Here is a 27055-nt window from a genome sequence, read left to right as displayed (position 1 = left end):
ACCAGCGTGGAGACGGCCGTCACCAGGATCAGGGGAAAACACCCGTGCATCCCACGGCAGAGGGTGGCGTGGGTCAGCAGGGAGGCCGGTTGAGGCTCGCAAAGCCAGAGGGCGTGGATTTTCCGGGTTTCCTGCTTGTGAGCCTGTGGGTTTCCTGCAGGGGCCGGTTGGGGCCGGATTTTACCAGGTGGGTGGGAAGGAGCCACAGCCACGGTGCAGGGTAGGGTAGGGGGGAGGTGGAGGAAGGGCATCTCTAGGCCCTGCAATGCCACGGCCAATAGCGTCTTCGTGGCCTGGGGGCCTCAGGTCACCCTGAAGAGCCTAACAACGTGGCTGGAAAGGTCCCCAGGCCCCTGTTGTGGAGGAGAGAGCACGTGACCTCCAGGAGCTCTCTGGCCGGGACCCATCAGGGGGTGACGTGGTTGGCTCCTGGGGGGCGCGGAACGTTGTCAGGAGGAGTGAGTGTCTCCTGATGTTGCCCCGGGACACAGGACGGCGTGAGGCTTACCTGGGTACAACCAGCGAGCTCACCCAGTGCTGCGCAGGGACACGTTCGCGGCCCAAAGCCGGGGGGACGGATTCTGGCCACCCCCACCCCGTCAGCACGTGCCGAGCACTGCAGACAGCTCTTTGCAAGGGCTCCTTCGCCCACCCTGCCCCCACCTGCCCTGCCCTAGCCTTCTGGTCTTGCTGTGTTCCTAGCCTCTGACAAATGCAGGTCTCAGGGGTGGGCGCACAGGTGCCCCGCGGTGAGGCTTTCCTGAGGGGCTTGGGGGCAGGGGCGGCGGGGATCCTGGCTCATGGCTCACTGTGTGTCCATCAGGGGCCGGGGTGGCGTGGAAACCAGGACTGTTTTCCGTCAAATATCCAGCTGCTCACACACTCTCCTGAGGGCTCGGTGGGCGTCGGACGGCCCAGCAACCAGACGCCGGGCCCGGGCCTGGACGGCCAGCGCGTGGCCGAGTGGGGCATGAGCGCTAGGTCCGGCCCACGTCCCTTGTCCGCCCCTCGCCAGCTGACCATGTACCACGGAGGGCCGTCTTCTCTAATTTGACAAAAGGGTCGTCGGGGCTGTGGGCGGAGCGGGGAGAAAAGTAGTCCGGGCATTTGCACGGCAGGTATTCTCCAACTGGGTACTTCTAACACAGGGGTGACCTCTGCGTGACTCACGTAACCCAGTTGAGGTTCCTAATACCTCACCACTGTGATGGTGGCAGAATATACCTCCCCCAAACGGCCACTTTGGAATAAGGATTATTTTGAGCTTCAGGTGTTTGAAAAACAGCGGTGAAGACAGGCTGTCCGAGTCTCCTTCCTTCCTGAAAGCAACAGCTGACAGTCCCACGGGAACGGAGCCCTCTCTGTGCCCGGAAGAAGGACGTATTCGCGTCACCAGAGGCGGGAAGTTCTGTACAAACAGCCTTGTTAAAATCCGAGCTCCCTTTCTGTCCCCATACGTTGTAATTATGTTCATGTTCGATTCTGTTTAATCGGGTATAAATGCATTTAGGTGCTGCCTTCTCTGGGGGGATCTTCATTTCCTTAGGAAGGCTCCCATGGCCCATGAAACTTGCATTAAACCTGCCTCCTGTTTGTGAATTCACGGGCCCAGCCGGAGACACTGAGGGGGAAAGAAAGTTCGGCCCCCCTACAAGTGCACGGCACCGGGCACGGATCCAGCAGGTGGATGCTGGCCGTGGTGCAGGAGCAGGGCCCTAGGGACCCCACGAGCCGGGGCTGACCTCTTTAGGGAGGTCCCCACAGGGAGCACTCGGAGTTTCTTGGGGAAGCAGCTATTTAAGGACCAGTCCTGCAGGGCTTCGGGGACAAGAGATGCAGCCCTGCGGATGTGTCCTGCTGAGCATCCTCTCGACCCTCGGCTCTGTCTGTGAGGGCGTCCAGGGCAGACGCTGTACCTTGTGGTTCTTTGTGGTTCCCGTCACCCCCTCTGCGGACACCGTGGGGGCTTATCGTTTCCAAAGAGAAGGACAGGCGTTCGTTTTTATCTGTGGATCCTCACATGTGTCTTGTCCGTGGCCAGGGTTAATCAGCGTGGAATGAGCTGACGAAATGTGTTTCTGCGGGTGCAAAGAGGGCGTGGCTCCCTGTCGCTAGGCTAGCTATCGCCAAGTAACAAATTAACCCAGAAGGCTCAGAACATTTATTATCTCGCGGTTTCCACTGGCCAGGAGTCCGGGAACAGCTTGGCTGAATCTTCTTCTCCAGAGCCCCTCCCAAGGTTTCAGCGAGGTCGGCTGGGGCCACGGTCATCCCAAGGTCCAGCCGGGCGTGTCTGCCTTGCTGCTTGCTCACTCGGCAGGTGTGGGCAGGATCTGGCTCCTTGAAGCCGGGCTGTTGGCTGGAGGGCCTCGGCTCCTCGCTGGCCGCGGTCAGAGGCTGCGCTCAGATCCTGCCCGTGGACTCAGGCCTCTGCGACGGCTCCACGGTTCATTGGAGCGTGCAGACAGAGCAGGGGGTTGGGAAAGAGTCCCACCAGCTGCAACTCAGTCCTGGAACCTACTCACGGAAGTGACACCCCTTCACTCTTGGATTCTGTCCGTCAGAAGCACGTCACTAGGACCCGCCCCCACCGAAGGGAAAGGGACAGTGCGGGATGTGGGCACCGGAGAGCGGCATCACCGAGGGCCATGGGGATGCTGTCCGCCCGGCACCGGGCGTTGGGGTGGAGCTGAGTGCCAGCAGCAGCAATAAGGGACACTCACCATGTGCTCATTACACGCCAGCCCCCCGCCCAGAGCTTCCCGTGAAATGCCTCTGACGTCAGACGCCCATCCCGTCTGCATCCTCAAGTAACATCTGATAACGCACAGACTCAGAGACAGTGAGTGGCTTTCCCGTGATGATTAATGACGAGCCTCAGGCTGACCTGGATCGTCTTGGCTGCAGGGGTTCAATTTTCCTGCATCGCCATCTCAGCCGTCCTCAGAGGTGAATGATTCAGTGTAAGCAGGCTTCCTGGAGGCGGCGGCTCTGGGCCCGATTGTGAAGGATGAAAGGATTGTAGCTTCATGACTTGGATGAAGGACCTTGTCACGGGGGAGATACCAGGCGCCAGGGTTAGGCTCCCCTGATCCCGGGGGCAGGATTTTGGCGCTGGGAGGAGGTAAAAGCTCGTCCTCGGGCTACGGCACATTCTGGAACCTGCTACCGTCGGATGTCTGCTTCTGCCCTGACATTCCTAACAACACCCATTGCCACCAGCCAAGGTGTACTCTTGGCAAAATGGCCCGCAGCCTGGGTTTACAGGTGACAGGACGGCAGACGGTGACCAGGCTGCTGCGACAACGCTCCAGCGATCCTCTCGCCGTGGGGCCTCCCAGAGCTAACGCTGTGAGGGCCGCGGCCGGCCGGCCTCCTCTGCACACAGGCATGACGAGCCACAAAGGCAAGACAAATAATTCACGAGGGGGGTGGGGGGTGGGGGGTACACAGGCCCGTCCCGCAGGAGGTATGGCCCTCCCCTCGGCCAGAGCCGCCTGTCCCCTAGTCCTTGGATTGTCACTTCCAGGAACGGACGGTGGACCCGCTCACGGGCCCCGAATCAATGAGTCCTTTTCCCCACTGCTAGGAGCTGAAGGGTCCACACACTGCGGATGAACGAAGATCCCCTTGAAGTCTGTCTCCTCTGTGTGTCTCTTGTTCTGGATCAACAAGCAGGAGTAAAGAGGAAGTGTTTGGGGTCAGAACGTACGAGGTCCACATTGGCAACGGTCACGTCGATCGCCGCACATAATTGCTCCTGAGCCCTGTGCCTTGTGCGGCCCCGAGCGTGGAGCTGGGATGGCCTGGCGGGGACCCTGTGGGGCGCGAGAGCGGGAGAGCTTCCGCGGCGGCCGGAGGAAAGCGCTACAGACGGGTGGCTGGAAACCACAGAAATTTACTCTCTCACCGCTCTGCAGACCGCAAGTCCAAGATCGGTGTCCCCAGGCTGCCAAAGGGACTGTCTGTTCCCTGCCTCTTGCAGCTTGGTGGCCGCCAGAAACCCTCGGCTGGTGGCCGCTTCCCTCCGATCTCGGTCCCTGTGGTCGCACGGCCTCCTGCTGTCTTGTCTGTATGGGAAGCCTCCCTCTGCCTTTCTTTCAGAAGGACACTGCGGTGGCATTTAGGGCCTGTCTGGGTAGTCTAGGGCAACCTCCCCACCTCGAGATCTTTGACTCGATCACACCGGCAGAGTCCTTTTCACCTCACCAGGCCCCACTCACTGTTTACAGAGCCTAGGACATAGGTAGGCTGTTGGGGCACCGTTCGGCCTTCCACAGATGGTGACTGCAGGCTGGTGGGGTGCCCTCGGTTGTGCTGCCGGGCTCGGGGCACCTCTGCCTCCCCGCTCCACGTGGGCACCTCGGGCCCATCAACACCCACAGGGGAGCAGGTGTAGACCGGCAGAGGTGAGGACTCGTGCCGGGGATCCACAGATGACCTTGGGACCCCAGAGGGCACCGTCTGCACCCTTCCTGCTGTCATACTCCGTGGGGCATCCAAGCATCCCCCACGCCCACCCCCACCCGGGGTGAGCAAATGCAGAGGGAGTCTGGGGCTGCCCTCTCGGGGAGAGAGACAGCGGTATGCCCGGTGTTTGGGCTCGAATCCTATCAGCAGAGTGTGATTTTCGGGGACTTCGTGTCACGAGCCTAGATCCTGCTCTCCAGGGCTGTGGCTCCTACAGTGGCCCACGGATGCGCGCCAGCCAGGGCCCGAGTGGGTGGCGGGGGGGCACGAGAGGTCTGCTCTGCCAGGCTCACGGTGCCCATCAGGCCGCCGCCCTGCCCTGGCACAGGCCACCCCCTCCCAGGCCACTGCTTGTTCCTTCAGCAAAGCTGCCCCCGTCTGAGGATTGTTCTGCCCCTGTCGACCCCAGGGGACTCTCCCGGGGGCCCCGAGATCCGGCTCCCTGGACGCGGCTTGCTCCATAGCCCACCCTGGAGACTAGAGACAGGACAGCCAAGGCAGATAGGTCACGGGGTGCTGACACAGCTCGTTGCTGCTGATGGGAGGGGCATGTGAGGCTCGGGGACCCCCATGCTGCGGTTTGGGAAGAAGGGTGCTTAAGAGCACTGCTCCCCCTGCCCAGCTCCCCTTGCCTTAAAGCAGCTGCCCACCCCCCCACCCCCCCACCCCCAGTGGAGCTCCTGGAGACACGGGCCTGCCCAGAAGACAGGGGTCTGTGTTCCCATGACCTAGTTAGGGGCTGTCTCCATCACAGATACTGCCCCCCCCCCATTCCCTTCCTTACCCTGTGTGTCACCACCCTGGGGCTGCTGTGACAAAACAGCACAAGTCAGGGGGCTTGCAACAACAGACATTTATTGTCTCACAGCTTGGAGGCCGGGAGCCCCGGATCAAGGCGGAGGCAGGACCGTGCTCCCTCAGAAACCCGTAGGGGAGAACCTATTTGTGTCCTTCCGGCTTCTGGTGGCGGCCAGTGGTCCTTAGCGACCCCTGACTTGTAGCTACGTCACTGCCGTCTCTGCCCCCTTCTTCACGTGGCTTCTCTCTGCGTCTCTATCCAAACTGCTCTCTTCCTATAAGGGCGCGTCTTATACGCCCGTCCCCACCCAGTGTGACCTCATCCGCAAAGACCCTGTTTCCAAATGAGGTCACATTCACAGGCACCAGGAGCCCAGACCTCAGCGTGTGTATCTTCTTGGTGGGAGGGATACAAGGACGGACTTGGAACAACAACCCCCCTGGGCGAACCCTGAGACAGAGCCCCAACGGCGCAGCAGGCCCACAGCGCGTCGTAAGGGAGCTGACAGTTCACTCTGTGAGTCCGGGACGCAGGCTGATTGCTGTGGCCACAGCGGTCAGTCAGGAGCTCCTTGCTGGCAGCTCTGAGGAAACGGAGGATGGAAATGCCAGGATTTCACCCGGAGGCGATGTAAGGTGTCCGCCGAGAAAGCAAGGAGGCCACCCGAGCCGCTTCGGGGAGCCCAGTCTGTTCTTGGGGTGTCAGCCATTTGATTGAAAAGGTTAGTAGGTCTGTATCACAAACAAGGCTTCTGAAAACAAAGCAGAAACCCAGCTTATTTTTAAAGTTTATTTGTTTATTTTGAGAGAGAGAGGTGCACTGGCAGCACAGAGCCCGATGCGGGGCTCGAACCCACGAACCGTGAGATCATGACCTGAGCAGTTCAACTGATGAGCCCCTGAGGCGCCCCAGCAGGAAACCAATTTAGACCAACAATGTGACCACGACTTTGTAAGAAACAGAGACTCCCTTCCGATGCAACACACACAATACGGAGACAGGATTTTTTTTTTTTTGTTTACTGCACCAAAGTCTGAACAGTGGCTCTCTAGGGAGCAGGCATGTGGGGTGACTTCTTTCCCTTCCCTTTTTATGGGGATTTCGACCTGTGGGGTGGAAGGAATCCCAGCAGCATGGCCTGTAGCTCTGAGCAAAGATCATGCTTGCCCTCTCTGGAGTCTGGGACCCTGAGCTCTGGGAAAGCACCCTGTCTCCTTTGTGTGAACAAGCGGGGGTTTTTTGTTTGTTTTTGTTTTGGGTTTTTTTTGTGTGTGTGTGCCAGTTTACCCAGCACCAGGAGAGGAGCCAGATTAATTTTCCCGAGGGCATACCTTGAAGTTTCCAAGATACTTGAGTCTCGGGGTAAGCAAATGCTTATCTAGGACTGTTTGCCTGGTGATCCAAGTGGCCCTTCGAGAAGTCTTTCCACCGCTGTGTCAACAGTAACTCTTTGTTAAAGTGTAAATTATTAACACATTCTTATAGAAAAAGACGCAGAATGCCCGTTAGTGCTGTAGCCCCGTTGCCCGAACCACTGCTATTTGCAACTGCTTCACACACTTACAAAGCACAGAGGCTCCAAATGTCAGGGGAGGCAGGCCAGAAAATACCTCGTTTGCATTGCAGCTTTACAGATTAGAAAGTAAATGGGATGGGTCATATTTCAAAGGGTTTTCTTAACACCTATTGTGGGCTTGCCCAAGGAGTCTTGCAGGTTAAGGAAGAAAGATTCTTTCTGAGAACCGAAAAGTCTGGCACCTGCCAGACCCCTTCCCAAAGCCCCCTTTCTGCCCCTCGGTGACCTTTTGGAACTCATTTTTCTTTAAGGACGGCTGTCGCCTCCCCGGTCTGGGCGCTAATAATCAACCAGGGTTAAGTGTCACAGGAGTGGAACAGAATAGTCCAAGGACGTCATTGCCCTTCTCCAGTTGCTAGGCAACCCCTCCTTCTCCAGAGATGGACAGAACAGGTTGGGGGAGATACCAGAAAAGAAGGCTGATTCCAGGTCGGCCCCACTGCCCCCTGGAAAGGGACAAGAGAGAGGAGCCTCTCTCGAGGCCACCCACTCAAGAGGCGGTGTTGTCTTCTCTGCTCCAGAGCCCTGCATTCAATGGAATGGTTCTCAAAGCCCCTGGGTGCGGCTGGTGTGTGTTACCAACTGTGATCCCTGGTGGAGGTTGGGGGTGTGGTCCTCTGCCTGCCGCTGTCTCATCGGCCACCTCACCTTGTTACCGCAGGACTGTCCAAGCGCTGAGCGGGGGGCTCATGGGCTCCGTCTGTTTACTGGATACCAATGTGAGAAACGCTGTTCCACCGTGGGGGGGGGGGGCTCCTGGTCCCCACGTTCAGTGACTGCAGGTTTCAAATGGTCAAATGTTTGCAGCGGCTGTCAGCTGGTGGATGCTTCGCCAGCCCCTCCAGAGGCTCCTACGGTCGATGCATTCGCGGTCCCCAAGAGCCTCCTGAGCAGGGGGCCACCGATGGCGGTGGGGACCAGCTTTGGGGATCACGTGGCTGGTTGTGGCCACTGCTGTGAGCTGATTGCAGCCTTGGGCAGCCAGCCTTTCAGGGCCCACCGACCCTTCTTTTATAAAGTGGGTATTTCTGGGGCTCCGGGGTGGCTCAGTCGGTTAAGCGTCGCCTGGCTTCGGCTCAGGTCGTGATCTCGCGGTCCGTGAGGTCGAGCCCCGCGTCGGGCTCTGTGCTGACAGCTCGGGGCCTGGAGCCGGCCTCGGAGTCTGTGTCTCCCCTCTCTCTCTGCTCATGCTCTGTCTCTCTCTGTCTCAAAAACAAAATAAACGTTAAAAAAGCTTTTTTAAAAAAGTGGATATTTCTGCCAGGATTCAGTCCCAACAGAAGTGCTTGCACAGAGATACACATAAAAGGTGTTTACAATGATATCAGTTGTGATAGCAGCAACGACAACAACAAAAGAGACCAGAAGAAAACCGTTAATAGACCAATAATGTTATTTTCACGTATCTGCGTAATGAAATACTTACTACGTGGGCACTAAAGAGAACAAGGTCGATCTATGCGTGTGGGCGAGAAGAAGCCTTTGATATTTTACCCAGAGAAGCCAACTGATTACGTATAAGCACATTACAAAACTCTGTGTGTTGAGAGACACATACCTCTGATACTTACGTGATGTATATGCCGTGAGCATTTATACGAGTTTGAAACACCCGACTATAAACAGTGGAAAACTACTGTCTCGTTCAGGGCGATTCCCGTTGTGTCCTGTTGGTAGAAAAGCGTCGTCCTTCGGGAACCGGGACCCCCAAACCTGTAGAGCTCACCGTTGCGGGGTCCGCATACACACATTCCCCACGTGGGTCACTGGGCGACATGGTGAGTGGGGACCCTCCTGTTTTCCATTCCTTGGTTTCCAGACTCATGTTTTCTACCCATTCTGGACTCGGTGCCGTAAAAAGGCTGACGTGGGAAACAAAGGCAGAAGGAAACACACATAAAATGAAATGTCCTTATAACCTGTAGCCCATCGACAAAGACTTGAAGCAGTCAGAGTATATAACATTTGTCCGGGGATTCCCTGCTGTCTTTTACTATTATTATTTTTTTAAGTTTATTTTTGGAGAGAGACAGAGAGCGCAAACAGGGGAGGGCCCGAGAGACAGGGAGAGAGAGAATCCCAAGCAGGCTTCTCGCTGTCAGCTGTCAGCCCAGAGTCCCCCTCAGCCTTCAATCCCACAAAGCATGAGGTCAGGAGGCCAAGAGTTGGATGTCTCCCTGACTGAGCCACGCAGGTGCCCCAGAGTAAAACTCCCTACTGTTTTAATGCTGATGCTTTGCTCCAGGGAAAAAGCAGGCTGAGCTTGACAACAGCTAGGCCTGGGGAACCTGTGAGTCTTCTTTAGCATGAGAAAATCCTTCTGGGAACTTCCCCTGGCCTTTTCCTGCCCCAGATCCCGGGTGTGTAATCAGTTTCTCCTTACAATCCTGGGCCAGCTCTTCCTGCCCTCGGGTCCTGTCTCCGTGCTTAAACAAAACCACCTTTTTGCACCAAAGACATTCAGGAATTCTTTCTTGGTTGTCGTGGTTGGCTCCAGACCCCCAGCACCACTCCAAAACCGCTTCAAACCCCACTGATGTGGAGTGTCTGACGATGTTCTAGACGGCGGTACGCCCTCCTCGTGAGAGGTCACCTCCAAGCTGGCCAACAGGCCATTTCAAGCTGTATTGGGCTGTATTGAGCGTCGGGATGTGATGTGACCGATGGATCCCGTGGCCACGTCCCCGCTCATCCACCTCGTTTGCCCCGCACTGAGCCCCCTGCTCCAACACACTGCAGGTAATGCTGGTGGGTCAGTCTGTGAGCTCGGGGACCGCGGTTCCGGCCGAGGGCCCGCAGGCAGGGATCCCAAGCCCAGGCCCGGAATATGTGTCCAGTTTTCCTAAATGGAGATTGCCCCTCCCCGTGTCTAGTGTAGTCAGCTTGGCCCCTGTGGCTGGCTGGTCCCCTTGAGGAACTGTGCCCTCTCAAGGACTCAGTGCTGGTTTCTGTGACGGGAAGGCTGAGCCCTGGTTCAGGGCCGGGTCAGTCTCTGGAAGAGGAAGCTCACGCTGTCGGACTCATGTGTAGCCTCGAAGGCCCTTCCTAGACCTGGAAGAGAGGTGAGGTCACAGGGCAGACCGCTGCCCCCAAAGTGCAGACACCAAGGGCAAATGCAGACAATCACAGCTTGCTGGGGCTGGAACTGCCAGGGGCCAGGGCAGGGAAGGCCAGACAGTAATTCACAGCTCGAGGGAGGTTCCGTGTGGACCAGTCTGTGAGATTAAAAACTTCAGGGGACCTGGTCATGGGGGTTCCCGCACTTATGTGAGTTTCGCCGCCGAGAACTCTTGCTGGAGGAAGAAGTTTCCCACCTGCCAACGAGGCTCCCTCAGGAAACACTATTAACCGGAGTTTAACCCACTAGAGAAGGAAAATACCCAACTCAGCCCCCCCCCCAGCCATCCTGTCTCACGTAAGACAAACAAATATTGAGGGAATTTTTTGCCAGTAGACCAGCTTTGCAAGACAGTCTTTTTTTTTTTCTTAATTTCTTCTTTTTTTCTAATGTTCGTTTATTTTTGAGAGAGAGAGAGAGAGAGAGAGGTCAAGCAGGGGAGGGGCAGACAGAGGGAGACACAGAATCTGAAGCAGGCTCCAGGCTCCAAACTGTCAGTACAGAGCCCAGCGCGGGACTCCAACGCACGGACCGTGAGATCATGACCCGAGCTGAAGCTGGACACTTAACTGACTGAGCCACCCAGGCACCCTTAATTTTCTTATTTTAATTGATTTGGCATATGGTTTGTTCACAATAATAAACCAACAATACATTTGATCATGTATGCTTATGCATATATTACATAAATATACGGAAGCATACATGCTTGTATACATATGCAATACATAAACATATATATACGAAATGATTGATTATGTTTTGTATTGAAACTGGGGTTTCTGATGGATTTCAGGCAGTTGGGTCTTGCTTTTTTTATCCCATTTGAAGACCTCTGTCTTTTGATTTTGAGGTGTGGACGTCTTGCATTCAGTGGAAATTGTCGCCATATTTATTTTTTATTTTATTTTATTTTATTAAAAAAAATTTTTTTTTAACATTTATTCATTTTTGAGACAGAGAGAGAGACAGACCATGAATGGGGGAAGGTCAGAGAGAGAGGGAGACACAGAATCCGAAATAGGCTCCAGGCTCTGAGCTGTCAGCACAGAGCCCGACGCGGGGCTCGAACTCACGGACCGCGAGATCATGACCTGAGCCGAAGTTGGACGCCCAACCGACTGAACCACCCAGGCGCCCCATTGTCGCCATATTTAAATGTAAAACGCCATCTTGCTAGTTGTGTTGTATTATGCCATCTGTTCTTTTCTCTCTCTTCTTTTAAGGTTTGGCAATTTCGATTATCCCATTACATCTCTACTTTTGGAGTCATTAGTCACACATCTTTTAGAAGTGGATTGGTCGAGAGTTTACAATTTATACCTTTAACAGAACACAGTCTACCTCCAAATGATATTATGCCGTTCATCTGTAGTGTGGGGACACTAGCAGTGTTTTTCTGCATCATACCGTCTGAGTGAGTGTTGTCTAGTTTACTCCTACACGTCTGAAGAACCCCAGGTGCATTGCTACGGTGTTTGCTCTGGACAGTCAATTATTTGTAAAGTTTTTTATAATTATCTTCTCTCTAGAATCGTTTCTAGATCCATTGTTTCCCTCGTGTACGTCCAGGTTTCTCTCTGTTCTCAGAATCACCGGCTTGAAGAAATTTTCTTAATATTCTTGGCAGTGTGTGTCTGCTGTTAATCTCTCTCAGTTTCTGTTTATCTGAAATAATGTTTCTTTCCCTTTAATTTTTAAAGACGCTTTCTTAAAATTTCATAGAGTTGACAGATTTTTCTTTTAGTGTTTTAAAGATGTCATTCCACTGTCTTTTAAATTGTTATGGAGAGAGAGAGAGCACGGGCAGGGAGAGGGGCAGAGGGAGAAGGAGAGAGAGAATCTCAAGCAGGCTCGACCCTCACTGCAGAGCCTGATGTGGGGCTCGGTCGTATGACCCTGGGATCGTGACCTGAGCTGAAATCAACAGGTGGATGCTTAACTGACTGGGCCACCTAGGTGCCCCTGAATTGTATAATTTTTCATTAGACTCTGAAGAAATTCTTATCTTTGTTCTGTATGTAGCATGTCTTTTTCATGTGGGTGCTTTGAAGATTTTCTTTTCTCTTTTGGTGTTACAGTCACACTTTTAATGATGAGTCCGGGTCACTATCTTTTGCAGGAGTTGGGGGCTGCTATAGTTATCCTACGTGAAGTGCTCTGAGCCTTTGGGTCTATGATCTTACGTCTTTCATTTTTAGAATGTTCATGATAAATATTAAGAAATTACATATTTCTTCGGCCTTATTCTCTCCTGTTTCTCTGGGAAATTAATTACCTGCATTAGTGATGATCTAATACTGTCCTAGCGCTCTTTGATGCTTTGTTTTTGTGTTTTTCCCTTACTGTCTTTCTCTTTGGGTTTTAACATGGCAATATCTATTGGCTTATCTTCAAATTTAATGATTCCACACTTGGCTGTGTCAAGTCTACTGACAAGCCCATTGAAGGAATTCATCTTTGATACTATATTTTGATTTTTACATTATCTGTTTGACTCTTTTGTATGGCACCCATTTCTCTGATGAAATTCTCCATCTTGTCATATATGTGGTCTGTGTTTTACCCCTGATTATTTAACATATTAATCTTAGTTACTTACTTATTTATTTATTTGAAGCCTTATATGCCCCACACACTTCAATGCTTTAGTTCATCTCGAATGTAACAATTATTCTAGATTTAATATTTATCATTTATACTTTTATTTATGAATCGACCACACATGTTCACCTCCCTAATCATTTCCCACATCGTGTAAATGATACTCTCTTACATATTTGCTACTTTTTCGACTCTTTTTGTCGCGTTATGGATATTTTCCTTGGATCTGCCTTCTGATTTTTCTAATTCTCTCTTTAGCTGTATCTGATATCCTGTTTAAGTCGTTCCACTAAATTTTTAATTTTCATGACTTGATTTTTTATTTGGAGAAGTTTTCTTTGTTTCCCTCAAGTCTGTTTGTTTCTATTTTAATAGAGTCTCACTCTGTCCTCATATTTATAGTTCTTTTATTTCTTGAAACATATCAACTTGGGTTTTTTTCTTTTATAGTTACCATGCTGTACATTACAGTCCTTAAAACTTATAAATGGAAGTTTGTAACTTTTGACCCCCTTCACTCATTTACCTGCCCCCCGCCCCTCCCTCTGGAATCCCTTTTCTCCCCCACACATATACGTGAGATCATATAGTACAGTTGACTCGAAGAACATGGGTTTGATCTGCATGGATTAAAAAAAATACAGTACAATACTGTAAATGTATTTTCTCTTCCTTATAATTTTTAAATAACATTTCCTTTTCTCTACTTTACTTTATCCTATGAATATATAGCATGTAATATGTTAACATGAAACATATATGTTAATAGACTATGTTATCAGTAAAGATTCTGGTCCATAGTAAGCTATTAGGAGTTAAGTTTTCAGGGCATCAAAAGTTATATGTGAATTTTTGACTTGCGAGGGGTCAGTGCCCCAGACCCCCACATTGTTCAAGGGTCAGCTGTATTTACCTTTCTCTGTCTGACTTACTTTGCTCATTGTAGCTATTTTAATGTTCCTGTCTGATGGTTTTAGCATCTGAGTAACTCCTGAGTCTAGTTCTATTGACTGCTTCGTCTCTGGACAATGGATTGATCTTTTTTGCTTACTTTTTTCCATGTCTTCAAATGTTTGATTGAATGTCAGGTATCCTGTATTAATTGAAAGGGACATACCCAGTGTTTCTTCCTGGAAACGGGTGAGTCTCTTCTGTCAGGTCACCAGGGTGGTGGGCGGTAAGTTTCGATCAGCCTCCTCAGATGTTGACCTTGGCTTGGGCGTTGCTGTTCTTGCGATGACCTTCAAGGTACTAAGACTTCGGATTCCTTCGTGCTGGGCTTCCAGTGCCGTGTGCCCAGGGCGAGGGCTGGAGGCGCCGAGTTCTTGCTCTGCCCTAAGTTTCCAGCAGCCCCTGTGTGCCCCGCCCGCGGAGGGGACCCTCCACATGCCTGCCTCCCCCCAGTGACCGCTGCTACTCCTGCGGCCGTGCCGGCCAGGCCGAGTCAGGGGCAGGAGGGCTCTGTTGTTCTGGCCCCGGGTCAGTCCTGAGCAGGCCCGTGGGCCTGGGTCTTGGAGGGCGAGGCTTCCTCACTTCCGGCTGCTCCTCCCCGGGATGGTCAGACTCCCCTTTGTAGTGGGGGTGGGTTTGTGCGAGCTTCCCCGCCCTCCCTGTTGTAGCGATCCTCGAAGCACCACGTCAGGCCCGGCGCCCGGCCCGATTCCCGGCCCCTGTTCAGCGGGGCGGGTTACCCCTGCACTTCCCCTCCTGCAGTGTGAGTCTCGGTGGTGGGTGTGTGGATGGCACCGCCCCCGGCGGCCTCCGAGGGGCCCCAACTCCAGCTGAGCTGTTGGAAAGGGGGCTCTTGGAGGAGGGGCGGCCGCGCTTATGGTTTGTATATGCCGTCGAGGAAAGAACTTCAAAGTCTGTGAAAATAAGACAGGGGCAAGCTGCCTCAGGAAGGCACGATTTATTGGGCTCACACGGGCTGGGTTCCCTGCCGGAGACAGAGAAGGACCCCGGCGGAGACACGCAGGGTCACAGGGGGATCCGGCTCGTCCTGCTCCGTCCTCGCCCCAGGGTTCAGACGGTTCATCGGGAATGTTTGACCTGCCACGCGCAGAACCGGAGGCCGGGCGAAGACTTGGTCCTCACCGGAGGGGCACGGGTGGGGCCCCGTCTGCCGCCGGAGCAGGTGTGAGGAGACCCCTGGTCAGGAGCAGCACGGGGAGCTACAGCACACGGGTCTGCAGACCAGGGCGGGGCAGGAGGGCCGGCAGGAGGGCACACACTCGGGCTTGCAGCTCACGGGCACGCACACGGCGGGTCTGCAGCTCACGGGCACGCACACGGAGGACTGGCAGGAGGGCACACACTCGGGCCTGCAGCTCACGGGCACGCACACGGCGGGCCTGCAGCTCACGGGCACGCACACGGAGGACTGGCAGGAGGGCACACACGCGGGCCTGCAGCTCACGGGCACGCACACGGAGGACTGGCAGGAGGGCACACACTCGGGCCTGCAGCTCACGGGCACGCACACGGAGGACTGGCAGGAGGGCACACACTTGGGCCTGCAGCTCACGGGCACGCACACGGCGAGTCTGCAGCTCACGGGCACGCACACGGGCTTGCAGCTCACGGGCACAGAGCAGGACGCCTGGCCGGGGCCGGAGGAGCCGCAGGAAGCCTGGCAGCCCGCGGAGCAGCTGGTGTGGCACATGTTGGCGTGGGGCTCGGCCGGTGTCCGGGAGGGAGGAGGGCGGGGACGTCTGGAGGCTCCTTGCCTGGGCCGCCTTTATACTGGGCCGTGGGCGTCCTGGCCACCCAGAGGCACAGCTGTGGACTTCCTCATGGCTGTTTCCGCCACGTTTCCCCAACACCCTCTTGTCCTGAGACGCCCTCCCCCGTGTGACGCTCCGCTGTAAATTAAGTTTAGCTTAGAGGCAGTTTCTTCTTCTGTAAACAGGACGTCCTGGTTCGACTTTACTTGGGGTCCGTGTCACTTCTCCAGGCCGATACTGTGCCCGGAGCGCCACCGGTTCGACTCAGCGCCGAGCCTTTATTCCTTTTTGCCGTCAGTGGAGGCTTTGGGGCAATAATGTGTTTTGAGCTTTTATTTTGCACGGGAAAACATTAAAGTAGGGATCTGCAAACTGGGAGCAGAGAAGTCTGTGGGACAAAGGCGGCCTGCCGCCTGTTTGGCAAATAAAGTTTTATTGGAAACGGCCATGCTCGTTTGCTTACGTGCCGTCTAGGGCTCGCGCTGTAATGTGAAGTGGTTATGAGACCGACCACGTCACTGCAGAGGCTGAAACATTTACTGTCTTCCATTTATAGAAAGGTGACCGACTTCTGCCTTATAGCCATCTATGTAATCATCGATTTGTTCGTGCAACAGACATATACTTTGTGCTGGCTATAGAGATGTCCTAGCCTCACGGGCCTTCCGGGGCAATGGATACATGAGTGCGTACAAATCAACGCCTGAAATAATTACAGAGAGGGCCGAGTCCCAGAAAGGAAAGCAGGCTCAGCAGGTAGAGAGTAATGGGGTGTTGGTGGGTGGTTGGGGGCCTCTGTGTGGAGGCGACGCTGAGCTGGCTCCTGGGAGATGCGGAGGGGTCGGGAGGCGGTGTTCCAAGCAGAGGCAGCCGTGGGAGTGTTAACGACACTGCTGCAGGACGGGCGTGCTCCAGGAGCAGCGGGAAGCATGGACGAGAGCAGTGTGGATGCTCGTCTTTAGGTGTGGGCAGACGGGTTCAGACTGTGCAGCTGGGGGTCCGGGCATCCCAGTCCTGGGCCGACAGAAGAAGAAAGACAATGTCAACTTGAAGACACGTCGGGAGGAATCATCCAGTCTGAAGAAGAGAGAACAGAATTATGAAAAACGAAGAGGATCCCTGGGACAATATCGGGAAGTCGAACGACAAGCAAGTTCAACACAAGAAGGAGAAGAGAATGATACTGAAGCACAAGAATGTTTTGAATAATGGACAAAATACCCAAATTTGATCTATTAAAAAAATAGATACCTTCTACCTAATAGGTATGCTTCTACCTAACAGCTCCAAGAAACTCAGAAACCCCCCAAAGCCCCAGCATAATTTGGCCCAATGGTGAGGACCACGGACTCCAGAGTGAAACCCAGCGGCTTCCAATTCCTGCTGCTTGGCTGCCCCAGTGAGAACGTGCACACAGCACGGAATCCTTCCGAACCTAATTGCACATCCGTGTAAGTGGGGCACACCTGCCCCTCGAATGGTGGCAGGGACCGATAACTAATCAGTTATGAGACGATCCATGTGAGATGCTTAGCACAACACCCGGCACAAAGCTGGGACTCCCTCATTGTTATTCTTGCAATAACGTGGCCACAGCTCTCCCCGATGAGGAGCCCAGCCGCTTGGCCCTGGCCAGGGGGGAAGGCGTTGTAGATCACTGAGTTTCCAAATCAAAACGGGGGGACCGCCCCCACCCCCCCACCCCGGGCCTGGTGACTGGGATGGTATTTGTGTGGACAGGGGGCAGGGTATATAAACTTGCGGAGGACCTTGAACATCCTGATGTGGAGTCCCCTGTCCCTGCTGACGGTCCTTGGCCATCCAACCTGGGGTCTGAATCCAGAAATCGCAGGGCCACTGGGTCACCGTGAGCCTGGGGGCTGAGACAGAGTTTCCTGAACTGAGTCACTTCCCGCAGAACCTCCAGGAAGAGACGCACACAGGAGGAAGAGGAAGGAAACAAGCAGGCAACCAGGAGGAGGGCACCTGTGTGGCTTGTTGCCAGGACGCCACAGCCTGGGTATAAAAGCCGCCTGGGGAAGGAGGCTCCAGACCAGCCCCGTTTTCCACCCTGACTCCACTCCAGCCCTACGTCGCCATGTGCCACACCAGCGGCTCCACTGGCTGTCAGCCGGCCTGCTGTGTGCCCAGCTCCTGCCAGGCGTCCTGCCACGTGCCCAGCTCCTGCCAGGCGTCCTGCTACGTGCCCAGCTCCTGCCAGGCGTCCTGCCGCGTGCCCGTGAGCTGCAAGCCTGTTGTGTACCTGCCCGTGAGCTGCAAGCCCATTGTGTGTGTGACCCCCTCCTGCCAGTCCTCCGGGTGCTGCCGGCCCTCCTGCCCCACCCTGGTCCTCAGGCCTGTTCCCTGCGGCACCCCTAACTGCGGCTAGCCCGTGGCCTCCTGGGACCCCTCCTCCGTGGGGCCAGAAGCAGCTGCTGTCTGAACTCCCGGCAGGCAGACCTCGTCCACCTGAGACCTTCTGGACCCGACTAGACCATCTTACAGCAAAGCCGCCTGATCCCCACTAACCAAGCGGACAGAGTCACCCCCGGCGTCCCCCGACCCCAGCCCGGGTCGTCCACACGGCACCCACCCTGGCTGGTGCAAGCGCCCAGGCTCTGCAGCCGCCAGCACCGAGCTCTAATAAATCCCAGAGCGCATGTGAAGCCCACCCGCGTGTATGCTGTCTCTCTTTAGTGCTTTCCCCAAACTGCTTCCTCCAGGGCTCGCTCCCAGGCTTCTGGAAAGCTCCTTCTGCAGAGAAGCCACAGGGGACCAGATGGCTGTGCCCGGGGGACTGACCACTCAAAGGCAGCCCCTTGGGCGCGTGGGCAGTCCTAGCTCAGCCCGACGGGCCCCCAGGGCTTCCTGTGTCCCTTGAACGTGAGGTCAGTTCTCACTCAGCTCTGGGCGGGACCCAGGGTGACCCTCTGACTTTGTGAGGTTAAAAGTCCCCTGCTCGGCAATTACTACGCGAGCCCACCCCGGTCTAACCATTAAAACTGTCCGCTCCATACAGAGTACAGCTCCTCCTGCAAACGTCCGGGGGCACAGGGCTTTGTGGGTAACTTCCGTGGGCCCCGGAGATGTCCGCGTCCCCATGCCCGGAATCAGCGACCGCAGCCCTACAGGCGAGGCGGCTTCCCAGACGGGGTGCACGGAGGGTCTCGCAACGGGAGACGCCCTGGAGTAGCCGGGTGGGCCCGTGTCATCCCAGGGACAAGCGGGAGACGCGCAGAGAGGGCGTGGTGGTCGGCACAAGGAAGCCGAGGCACACCGGGGTGCCGGGGGGAAGCTGTTTGGGAACCGAGAAATAGTGTAAGAGGAACACCATCAAGGGGGTCCTTCCTGCAACGGACACATATCTGGAAACTTCCCTTATCGTGAGGTCACGGGATCATAGAGGATGTGAAATTCAGGAGTGGCTCTCAGAGCACCGGCCGTTCGCAGCCCTTCCTCGTCCTTGGTCCCGTTCGGACCCCACCGCCAGCCACTGTCTCACCGTCACAGGTGCTCAGTCGTTGCGTCTGGCCCTCGTCTTGCACACACCCTCCCTCCAGGACCCCGGGGCCACGGGCCCACCCACCAGGCAGTGGGGAGGCCCTCCCAGTGTCCTCAGTGACGCCTCAGAGGGGGCGACCGTCCTGGTCTCGGGCCCGACGGGTGACGGGGTGTCTGGGGTCGGGAGTTGCCCACAGACGGGCTCCCCCGAGATATGGAGGGTCCCAGAATATGCTGCACCGTGAACGGCGTTCAAGAAGCTTCCAACAGTAACGACAGCCATCACCTCCGACTCATTCTCTCCTGGGCAGCGGTCCCCGCTGACGGTGTAGACGCTCTAGCTGGGAGTCGTCCCGCTGACGGTGTAGACGTTCTGTCTGAGAGCTGTCTGGCTGACCGTGTAGATGCCCCGTCTGGGAGCAGTCTAGTCCGGCCGACCATGTAGACACCCCGAATGTGAGCAGTCTAGTCTGATTGACCATGTAGATGTCTATCTGGGAGCAGTCTGGCTATGTAGATGCCCCGTCTGGGAGCAGTCTAGTCTGGCCGACCGTGTAGACGCCCTGTCTGGGAGCAGTCCACTGACCATGTAGATGTTCTAGCTGGGACTAGTCCTACTGACTGTGTAGACGCCCCTCTGTGAACAGTCTGGCTGACCGTGTAGATGCCCCATCTGGGAGCAGTCCAGCTGACCATGTAGACGCCCTAGCCAGGAGCACCTTGGCCTCAGGGTGGCTGGCCCGCCTTCTGCAGCTGTGACCGACTTTCCCGGGGAGCCATCAGAAAGTCCTGGATGTTCTTGTGCCACGGGGCAGGGGTGGGGGCGGGGGCACGTCCTGCAGGGGCCCAGCCCCTCCCTCCCATGCCCTATCCTGGCACCGTTGTGGGTTGTGCGTTGCTGGTTTCCACGTGAGTCAACATCCGTGCGCTGCACTCTTTTTGGTTCCCGATGAGGCGGAACTTCCTCACGTCTCTCACTCTGTGCTGTGAGGAATCCTATCTGCCCGTCTATCTGTGCAAATGGTGGAATTTTTCTTAAAATTCGAATGGACGAGGTTTTGAATAAATGTGGGGAAACTGAGGGATTTAGGAGTCAAGGCAGGTAACGATCCAGCCCCTTTCTCTTCACAGGCCCCTGGGGATTTTGCTCTGTCTCTGCTTCCCTGGGAGGGGGTGGGGAGAGCCAGCCTCTGCGAGGAGGTACCTCCCACTCCCGGCTGCCGGCCTCTGCTGTTCTGCTCCCGAGGGCCTCTTCCGTCTGTCCCTGGCACGAGGGACAAATAGGGAGCCCGATGCTGACCTGGTGGGTCTGGCCGGTGCTCGCTGACCCTCTCTAGTGCTAGTGGTCCACTGAGACTGCAGGCTCGTCCTCTTCCACTGTCCTGAGGATTTGTTCACAAGGCAGCGTTTAGCTCCCTGTCTCCTCAATCAGGCCTTGACACCTCGAGCAGAATGCGTGATGCCTGAACCGACCCCTGCACCCCTCCTGGGGCCCGCGGGAATCTGCTGGTGCTTCAGAGCGTCAGCCCTCGTGCCCAGACCAGCACGCAGGCGTTCCTGTGTGCGGACGCCTCTCTCCAAGGGCGTCAGCGCGGTGTTACTGGGCCCTCGGGTTCCCACCAGGTAGGGTCGTGCTGCCCCAGCTCACCTTTAACCTGCACGGGCAGGGGGCCAGGCGTGGGCAGGGCCCAAGGCCCACTCAGGGTGCGAGGCTTCTGCAGCCGCACTCACGTGCCGGGTCCAGCCCGGGGAAGGCCTGGCTCTTCCCGGGGAGGAGGGTGGGGACGCGGGGTGGGAAGGGAAGTGCAGTATGCGGACGGCGTCCGCGTGCAGATCTCCTCTTTCGGGGGCTTTGAACTTGGACTTGGAGGCTACGTCTTTGTCGCTTGCTTCCACCAGGCAGAGCAAACGCTGCCCGCGTTGGCGTGGTCTCTGGGCTCAGAGGAGAGGGAACAACACAGCCATCTCTGTTTCATGATCCAGACATTTTATTGATGATAGCAGTGGCCTTTGTCACCCGGAATGAGAGCAACCAGCCCTGCAGGGGAGGGCTCCAGGGTGCAGCAGCCCCCCCACCCCCCACCCCGTTGAGGGACCTGTCTTTGCAGAAAGGGAAGCCGGGCATGTCCGGATCCCCGGGAGTCAGCAGCTGTGCGTCCACCGAGGGGCAGGGGCGTCCTGGCGCCCCCAGAGGGGTTCCGGGGCTCCTGAGAGAGGACGTCTGTGCTCTGGAGCAAAGATAGCAGCTCTAGAGGCAGAAGCTGGAGCCGGTCAGCAGCAGGGCTGGCCTGAGACAGGGCCGCAGCAGGTAGGGCGGGGGCACGCGGGGCGGCAGAGCAGGGACACGCAGGAGGCCGGGCGGCAGCAGGAGGAGGCAGGGGCGCAGCAGGCGGGGCGGGGGCACACGGGGCGGCAGAGCAGGGATACACTGGAGGAGGGTCTGCAGCAGGGGCTGGGCTGGCAGCAGGAGGGGGCTGAGCAGGGGGAGTCCTTGCAGCACACAGGGTGCAGCAGACGGGCTTGCAACACACAGGGGTGCAGGAAAAGAGCTTGCAGCAGACAGGGGTGCAGCAGGCGGGCTTACAGCACACAGGGGTGCAGCAGGCGGGCCTGCACACAGGGTGGCAGAGCAGGGACACGCAGGAGGAGGGTCTGCAGCAGGGGCTGGGCTGGCAGCAGGAGGAGGCTGAGCAGGGGGAGTCCTCGCAGCAGACAGGGGTGCAGCAGACGGGCTTGCAGCAGACAGGGGTTGCAGCAGACGGGCCTGCACACGGGGCGGCAGAGCAGGGACACGCAGGAGGAGGGTCTGCAGCAGGGGCTGGGCTGGCAGCAGGAGGGGGCTGAGCAGGGGGAGTCCTCGCAGCACACAGGGGTGCAGCAGACGGGCTTGCAGCACGCAGGGGTGCAGCAGTCTCCCTGGCAGGGGGAGGAGGGGCCGCACAGGAGGGTCAGGCAGGGGGGCCGGGGCGCAGCACGGGGCTCGCAGCAGCTCTCTGGGCAGCGTCCACCTGCCAGGAGGAGTCGGGGCAGGAGTCCGAGGCCCCGGGCAGGCAGACGCGGCTGCCATAGCTCAGGTCGCCGGAGCAGACGGACAGGGTGGACGCGGCCCATGGCGGGGCGGTGGGGCTGCAGGAGGCAGTGTGTGTGTGTGTGTGTGTGTGTGGTGTGAAGTGTGTGAGGAGCTCGGCTGTCTGTTGGCTTTTATACCTCCAGGCTGCGTGTTGTCCCAGCCGACGGCTCACACGCCTCCTTCCTTGTGGTCTGAGACCTGCTTGCAGGGTAAGCCTCATTAAGCGCTGCTTTATTTTCTACGATTGGATTTTACTCAGTCGTCTTGTGAGTCGGTTGCAGGACGCTGTTTTTCTGTGTCCTTTGTTTGGCTCCAGAAATATTCGAGGCAGGTTTTGCTGGGTGACTGTCATGGTTTCTAACATCACACTCATGCCGCCGCTCAGTGTGCGATCGACGTCCCCCCCCCCCCCCCCCCGCCAGCCGCTCCGAGGGACAGACACCCAGGGCCCTTGTGGGCCAAGCCGTGAAGCGCCTACAAGGAATGTTAAGAGGGTAAGACGTGCACGAGAGAGTCAAACTTGACCACAGAATGCAGGCAATGTGCATGCGCCGGGGACCCGAGACGGTCGCGGGTGGGAAACGCAGGGACTTGGCCCCGATCCGCCATCACTGGTGTCCTTTCCGCCAAAACCCAAAGGGAATCTTCTCGGCATGCAAACCGAAGATACCCACTGCCAGAAAATATTGGCTGTGTGCATGACGGATGAAAGATCAATACGGAATTTAAAAGTCCCCACAACCAAGGCAGGAGAAGGTACAAAAGAATCAAATACAACATTCAAAACACTTGAATTTCCAGTAAGCGTATGGAAAGCTATCTGAGCTCATTAATGAAGTTTCTTGAGTTAAAGCATAAATGTCCCACCTGTCAGATCAGCCAAAATAATAGTGTTGATAATCTCCAGTGCTGCTGAGTGTGGGGTCTCACTCCTAGAAATCCCTTAGCAGTTGTGGGGTGTGTGTGTGTGTGTGTGTGTGAACACATAATATAAAATTTACCATTTAAATATATATATATACATTTTTTTTTTTTTTTTTTTTTTTTAGGGAGAGAGAGAGCATGCATGAGTGTTAGAGGGAGAGAGAGAGAATCTCAAGATGGCACCACATTCTGTGTGGAGCCCGACATGGGGCTTGATCCCACGACGCCAAGATCATGACCTGAGCCGAAACTAAGAGCCAGATGCTCAACCAACTGAGCCACCCAAGCACCCAAACATTTAACTGTTTTAAAGTGCACAAGTCAGTGGCATTTAGCGGAGTCACAATGTTGTGCAACCCTGACCACCCTCTACTTCCAGAACATTCTCATCAATCCAGAAGGAAATCCTGCACTATCTCGGAGCCCCTCTCCCAGCCCCCGTCAGTCACTAATCTGCTCTTGTCTCTATGTGTTTGCCCGTTCCACACATTTCACAAACAAGGAATCCCGCAGCATGTGGCCTCTTGCGTCTGGCTACTTTCACTGAAAATCATGTTCTCCAGGTTCATCCGCGTTGTAGCAGGTGTCCGTGCTCCGCTCCTGTTCATGGCTGAGTAATATTCCACCAAACGGGGAGACCACATTGTACTTACCCGTTCGCCAGTCAGTGGACATTTGGTTGTTTCCACCTCTTGGCTGTCGTGAACAGTGATGCTGTGGACATTTTTGTGCAAGTTTTTGTTGGAATAGCTCTTTTCGGTTCTCTTGGGCGTATATACCTAGCAGTGGGATTGCTGGGGCAGATGGTCACTCTGTGTCTACCTTTCGACGAACCGCCAGACCACTTTCCACCGCAGCCGCGCCATTTTACATTCCCAGCAGTGAGGTGTGAGGCCCCAGTTCCTCCGTGGGCTCCCCAACACCGGTTCCCTTGTGTTCGGCATGAAAAACATTGGAGCCATCCTAGTGGGCGTGAAGTGGCATCTTCTTGTGGTTTGGACGCACGTTTCCCCGATGACCAATGACACGGGGCGTCCTTTTGGGTGCTTGTTGGCCACCTGTGTATCTCCTTTGGAGAAATGTCCACCAAACTGTCCAGCCCATCTTCAATCGGGTTGTATGTACGTCTTTTTGTTGTTGAGCGACAGAGAGTTACACATTCCGGACACTAGGCCCTCCTCAGGGTTAGGATTTGCAAATATCTTCCCGTGCTGTGGATTGTCTTTTCACTCTCTTGATAGCATCCTTGATACTAAATCTTTTTTTTTTTTTTTTAAATTTTTTTTTTTTCAGCGTTTATTTATTTTTGGGACAGAGAGAGACAGAGCATGAATGGGGGAGGGGCAGAGAGAGAGGGAGGACACAGAATCGGAAACAGGCTCCAGGCTCTGAGCCATCAGCCCAGAGCCCGACGCGGGCTCGAACTCACGGACCGCGAGATCGTGACCTGGCTGAAGTCGGACGCTCAACCGACTGCGCCACCCAGGCGCCCCCTGTGTTTATTTTTTTAATGTGGCTGCTAGAAAATTAGAAGGGACAGCTTTCCCCCACATTTCCACTGGATTTCCCTTTAAGTCTTTTTTTTTTTTTTTTTTTAATTTTTTTTTTTTCAGCGTTTATTTATTTTTGGGACAGAGAGAGACAGAGCATGAACGGGGGAGGGGCAGAGAGAGAGGGAGACACAGAATCAGAAACAGGCTCCAGGCTCTGAGCCAGCAGCCCATAGCCTGACGCGGGGCCCGAACTCACGGACCGCGAGATCGTGACCTGGCTGAAGTCGGACGCCCAACCGACTGCGCCACCCAGGCGCCCCGATACATAGATCTTTTTTAATTTTGATGAAGTCCAGGGTGTCCACACATTTTTGTTGTTGTTGCCTGCGCTTTTGGTTTCATGTCGAAGAAACTGTCGCCAAATCTAAGGTCATGCAGATCTGCCCCTGTGTTTTATTTTTAGAATGTTATGATGTTAGCTCTTACATTTAGGCCTTTGATCCACTTTGAGCTGATTTTTTGTATACGGTGTGAGATAGGGCTCGACTGTTGGTCTCTATCTATCTATCATCTACCCATCTTAATGTAGAACAAAGGGAACACAAGATAATTGAAAAATTCTACAGTTCACCGATGGTTCTGTATTCCCTATTGAAATTCCAATTTCCCTCCCATGCAAGCAAACCCTTTACCCAGTAAGTTGGGTGTAGTGAAAGGGTGGGTGCCAATTAATAAAGACAGACCTCACTAAAATGGAGTAGGGGGCCGGGAAGGGGAGCTCTCAGCCCCACCACTCATCTTCCATTGCAAAGCCAACAGGAAGAGACACGCCCTGCCCTTAGCTACTACGTTACAGGAGGAGGAAGGACGTCTCTCCCTCCCAGGGCAACAGCCCAGCCATAAGAAGCCACGACACCTCCAGCTCCCAGTTTACGCCAACGAGCTTTGTGCTTACAACACCCTCAGCTTCACTTTCATCTGCAAAAGAGCCTCCGCTCCTCCATTATCCAGACTTGCCCATGGCTTTGCCCTAGCTAACTTGTCTGAGACTGTAATTCTCTGCTATTCCCAAGTACGCCAGTCTTCTTTTGCTGGTAAAACAACTAGCAGTTTTATTTTTCAGGTTCACAAGTGAATAATAAGAAGTCATTGTTCATTGAATGGATAATGCATGAAGTGCTTTAACCGGAGTGAGGAGAACGTGTTTCTAGGTCCTCACAATGTCCCCATGGGGACTGCGATCACTTTTTTGGGTATTTCTGACGCGTCATCTGTACAGGAGGGTAATGACGCCTGCTGTGGCCAATGTCGCTGGTGCTGCTCCCAGATGCCCTCCGACCCCGTCACCCACCACACCCGCATGCTTCCCCTGGCTTCTGTGAGACAGCTTCTAGCAGCACCCCCCCCCCCCCCATCTCTGTCCTGGCTCTCCTGAGAGCATAGCTGTCACCACACATCTGACTGAGTCCGCAACGCCTGGGGCTTTATGCCCACCCACGCTGCGCCAGCCCCGGGCTGACAGGGACCAGCCCGGCTCCTTCCTATTGGCCTAGTTTACCTTCTTCCGCTTCCCCTCTCTGCCTTTCCCCCTCCTGGAGGCTCTTCCTGAGTGCACCACTCTGTGCGTGCGTCCTTATCTCAGGCTCGGCTCCCAGGAAGCATGCTTCTCTCCCAGGGCCGTTATGGGCATGAATGTGACAGCTCACGGAGAGCTCCATGTCTGCTGGGTGTCCTGTACGGGTTACAGGCGTCCCCACCCTCGCGGCCTGTGCCGCAGTCGTCTGACTGGCCTCCTGAACACCCACTGCCCCTGCTGTGCCCACCCCACGCCCAAGTGCCAAGTCCTGCCCACAACTCGACTTCCTGGACTCCCGTTTCACCCAGAGCTTCCCCTTCGGGGGCTCGAATAACTTCACCCTTCTTTCCAAAGCCTCCCGCGTCTCTCAGCACCGGCTGGCACCCCTCCTTTCTGAACCCCGACACCACCTGTCGCCTCTGCCAAACCGTGTAGCTCATGACGGTGGATTGTCTTCGTTTTTAAATTTATTTCAGGCGTGTGAATCTGGTCTCTCCCACGTGGTGTCACCCATCGAGTCAAGATAACGAACTCTTTCGCTGAGTCAAGGCCACATTCTAAGACCCCTGAAAGGGGGAGATGATCTTTCAGAACATGACATGTCAGCGTGTACCTAGCCGGCCCCTGTTAGTTTTGCTGAGAGGTACATAAAATAACGGGCGTCTTTACTATGGGTGAGACCTCAGTCTTGATTACCTGTGACCAAGGATGTGTGCGTGCGTGTGTGTGTGGTGTGTGTGTTATTCTCTAGTACTTTCTCCCAAATGGGCCCACGGTGAGCATCAAACACGCTGTGATGTGAATTACGTGAAATCCTCAAGCTGCACCAAGATGCCCAGATGCCCGGAGCATCACCAGATTTCTGTTTGGGTTTCACGTGCAAATAAGAGTCCTTTCCTTAAGGCAAAAGCAGTCCCTTTTTTTCCAAACAGAAAAGGGAGACCGCAGTGAACAAAGCATTGAGCACCGATCGTATACAAAGCCAGGTCTGAAGCCAGCAGATTAAAAATCCCCCGCCTGGCCCCGACTTCCTCAGCACCAACAGCCTGGTGGGGCTGCCCTGGATGGGGGGAGGGGAATAAGGGGGGTTCTCTGCTGTTAGAGCGGAATTAGCCCCAGCCTGTCTCCTCCACCTTCCACCCCCGGACTGTTGCTAGGAGCAGTCAAGGTTGTGCCAGGAGTACTGGAAGTAAGAATCACG

General features: G+C 55.3%; 2 protein-coding genes across 2 annotated transcripts; one reads left to right on the top strand and one right to left on the bottom strand.

Annotated features, from left to right (window-relative positions):
• Positions 1 to 14719: 14719 nt before the first annotated feature.
• Positions 14720 to 23651, bottom strand: LOC115522975 (keratin-associated protein 10-6-like). The gene is given in 8 exon segments (XM_030328512.1): positions 14720 to 14888; positions 14973 to 15241; positions 20440 to 20446; positions 21080 to 21248; positions 21376 to 21538; positions 21540 to 21793; positions 21796 to 21917; positions 23608 to 23651. Coding segments are annotated over 8 exon segments (1197 nt in total).
• On the top strand, positions 17389 to 17679 carry LOC115523921 (keratin-associated protein 12-1-like). The gene has a single exon (XM_030330214.1). The coding sequence runs from the start codon at positions 17389 to 17391 to the stop codon at positions 17677 to 17679; it is 291 nt and encodes a 96-aa protein (XP_030186074.1).
• Positions 23652 to 27055: the final 3404 nt, after the last annotated feature.

The sequence above is a fragment of the Lynx canadensis genome, chromosome C2, assembly GCF_007474595.2.
Source record: "Lynx canadensis isolate LIC74 chromosome C2, mLynCan4.pri.v2, whole genome shotgun sequence".
In the NCBI taxonomy this organism is placed as follows: Eukaryota; Metazoa; Chordata; class Mammalia; order Carnivora; family Felidae; genus Lynx; species Lynx canadensis.
Note: the sequence above shows the minus strand (reverse complement) of the source record. Positions and strands in the feature narration are given on the sequence as shown.

Coding starts and splice junctions, on each gene's coding strand:
- LOC115523921 (XM_030330214.1), top strand. CDS start 17,389: ATGTGCCACACCAGCGGCTCCACTGGCTGTCAGCCGGCCTGCTGTGTG.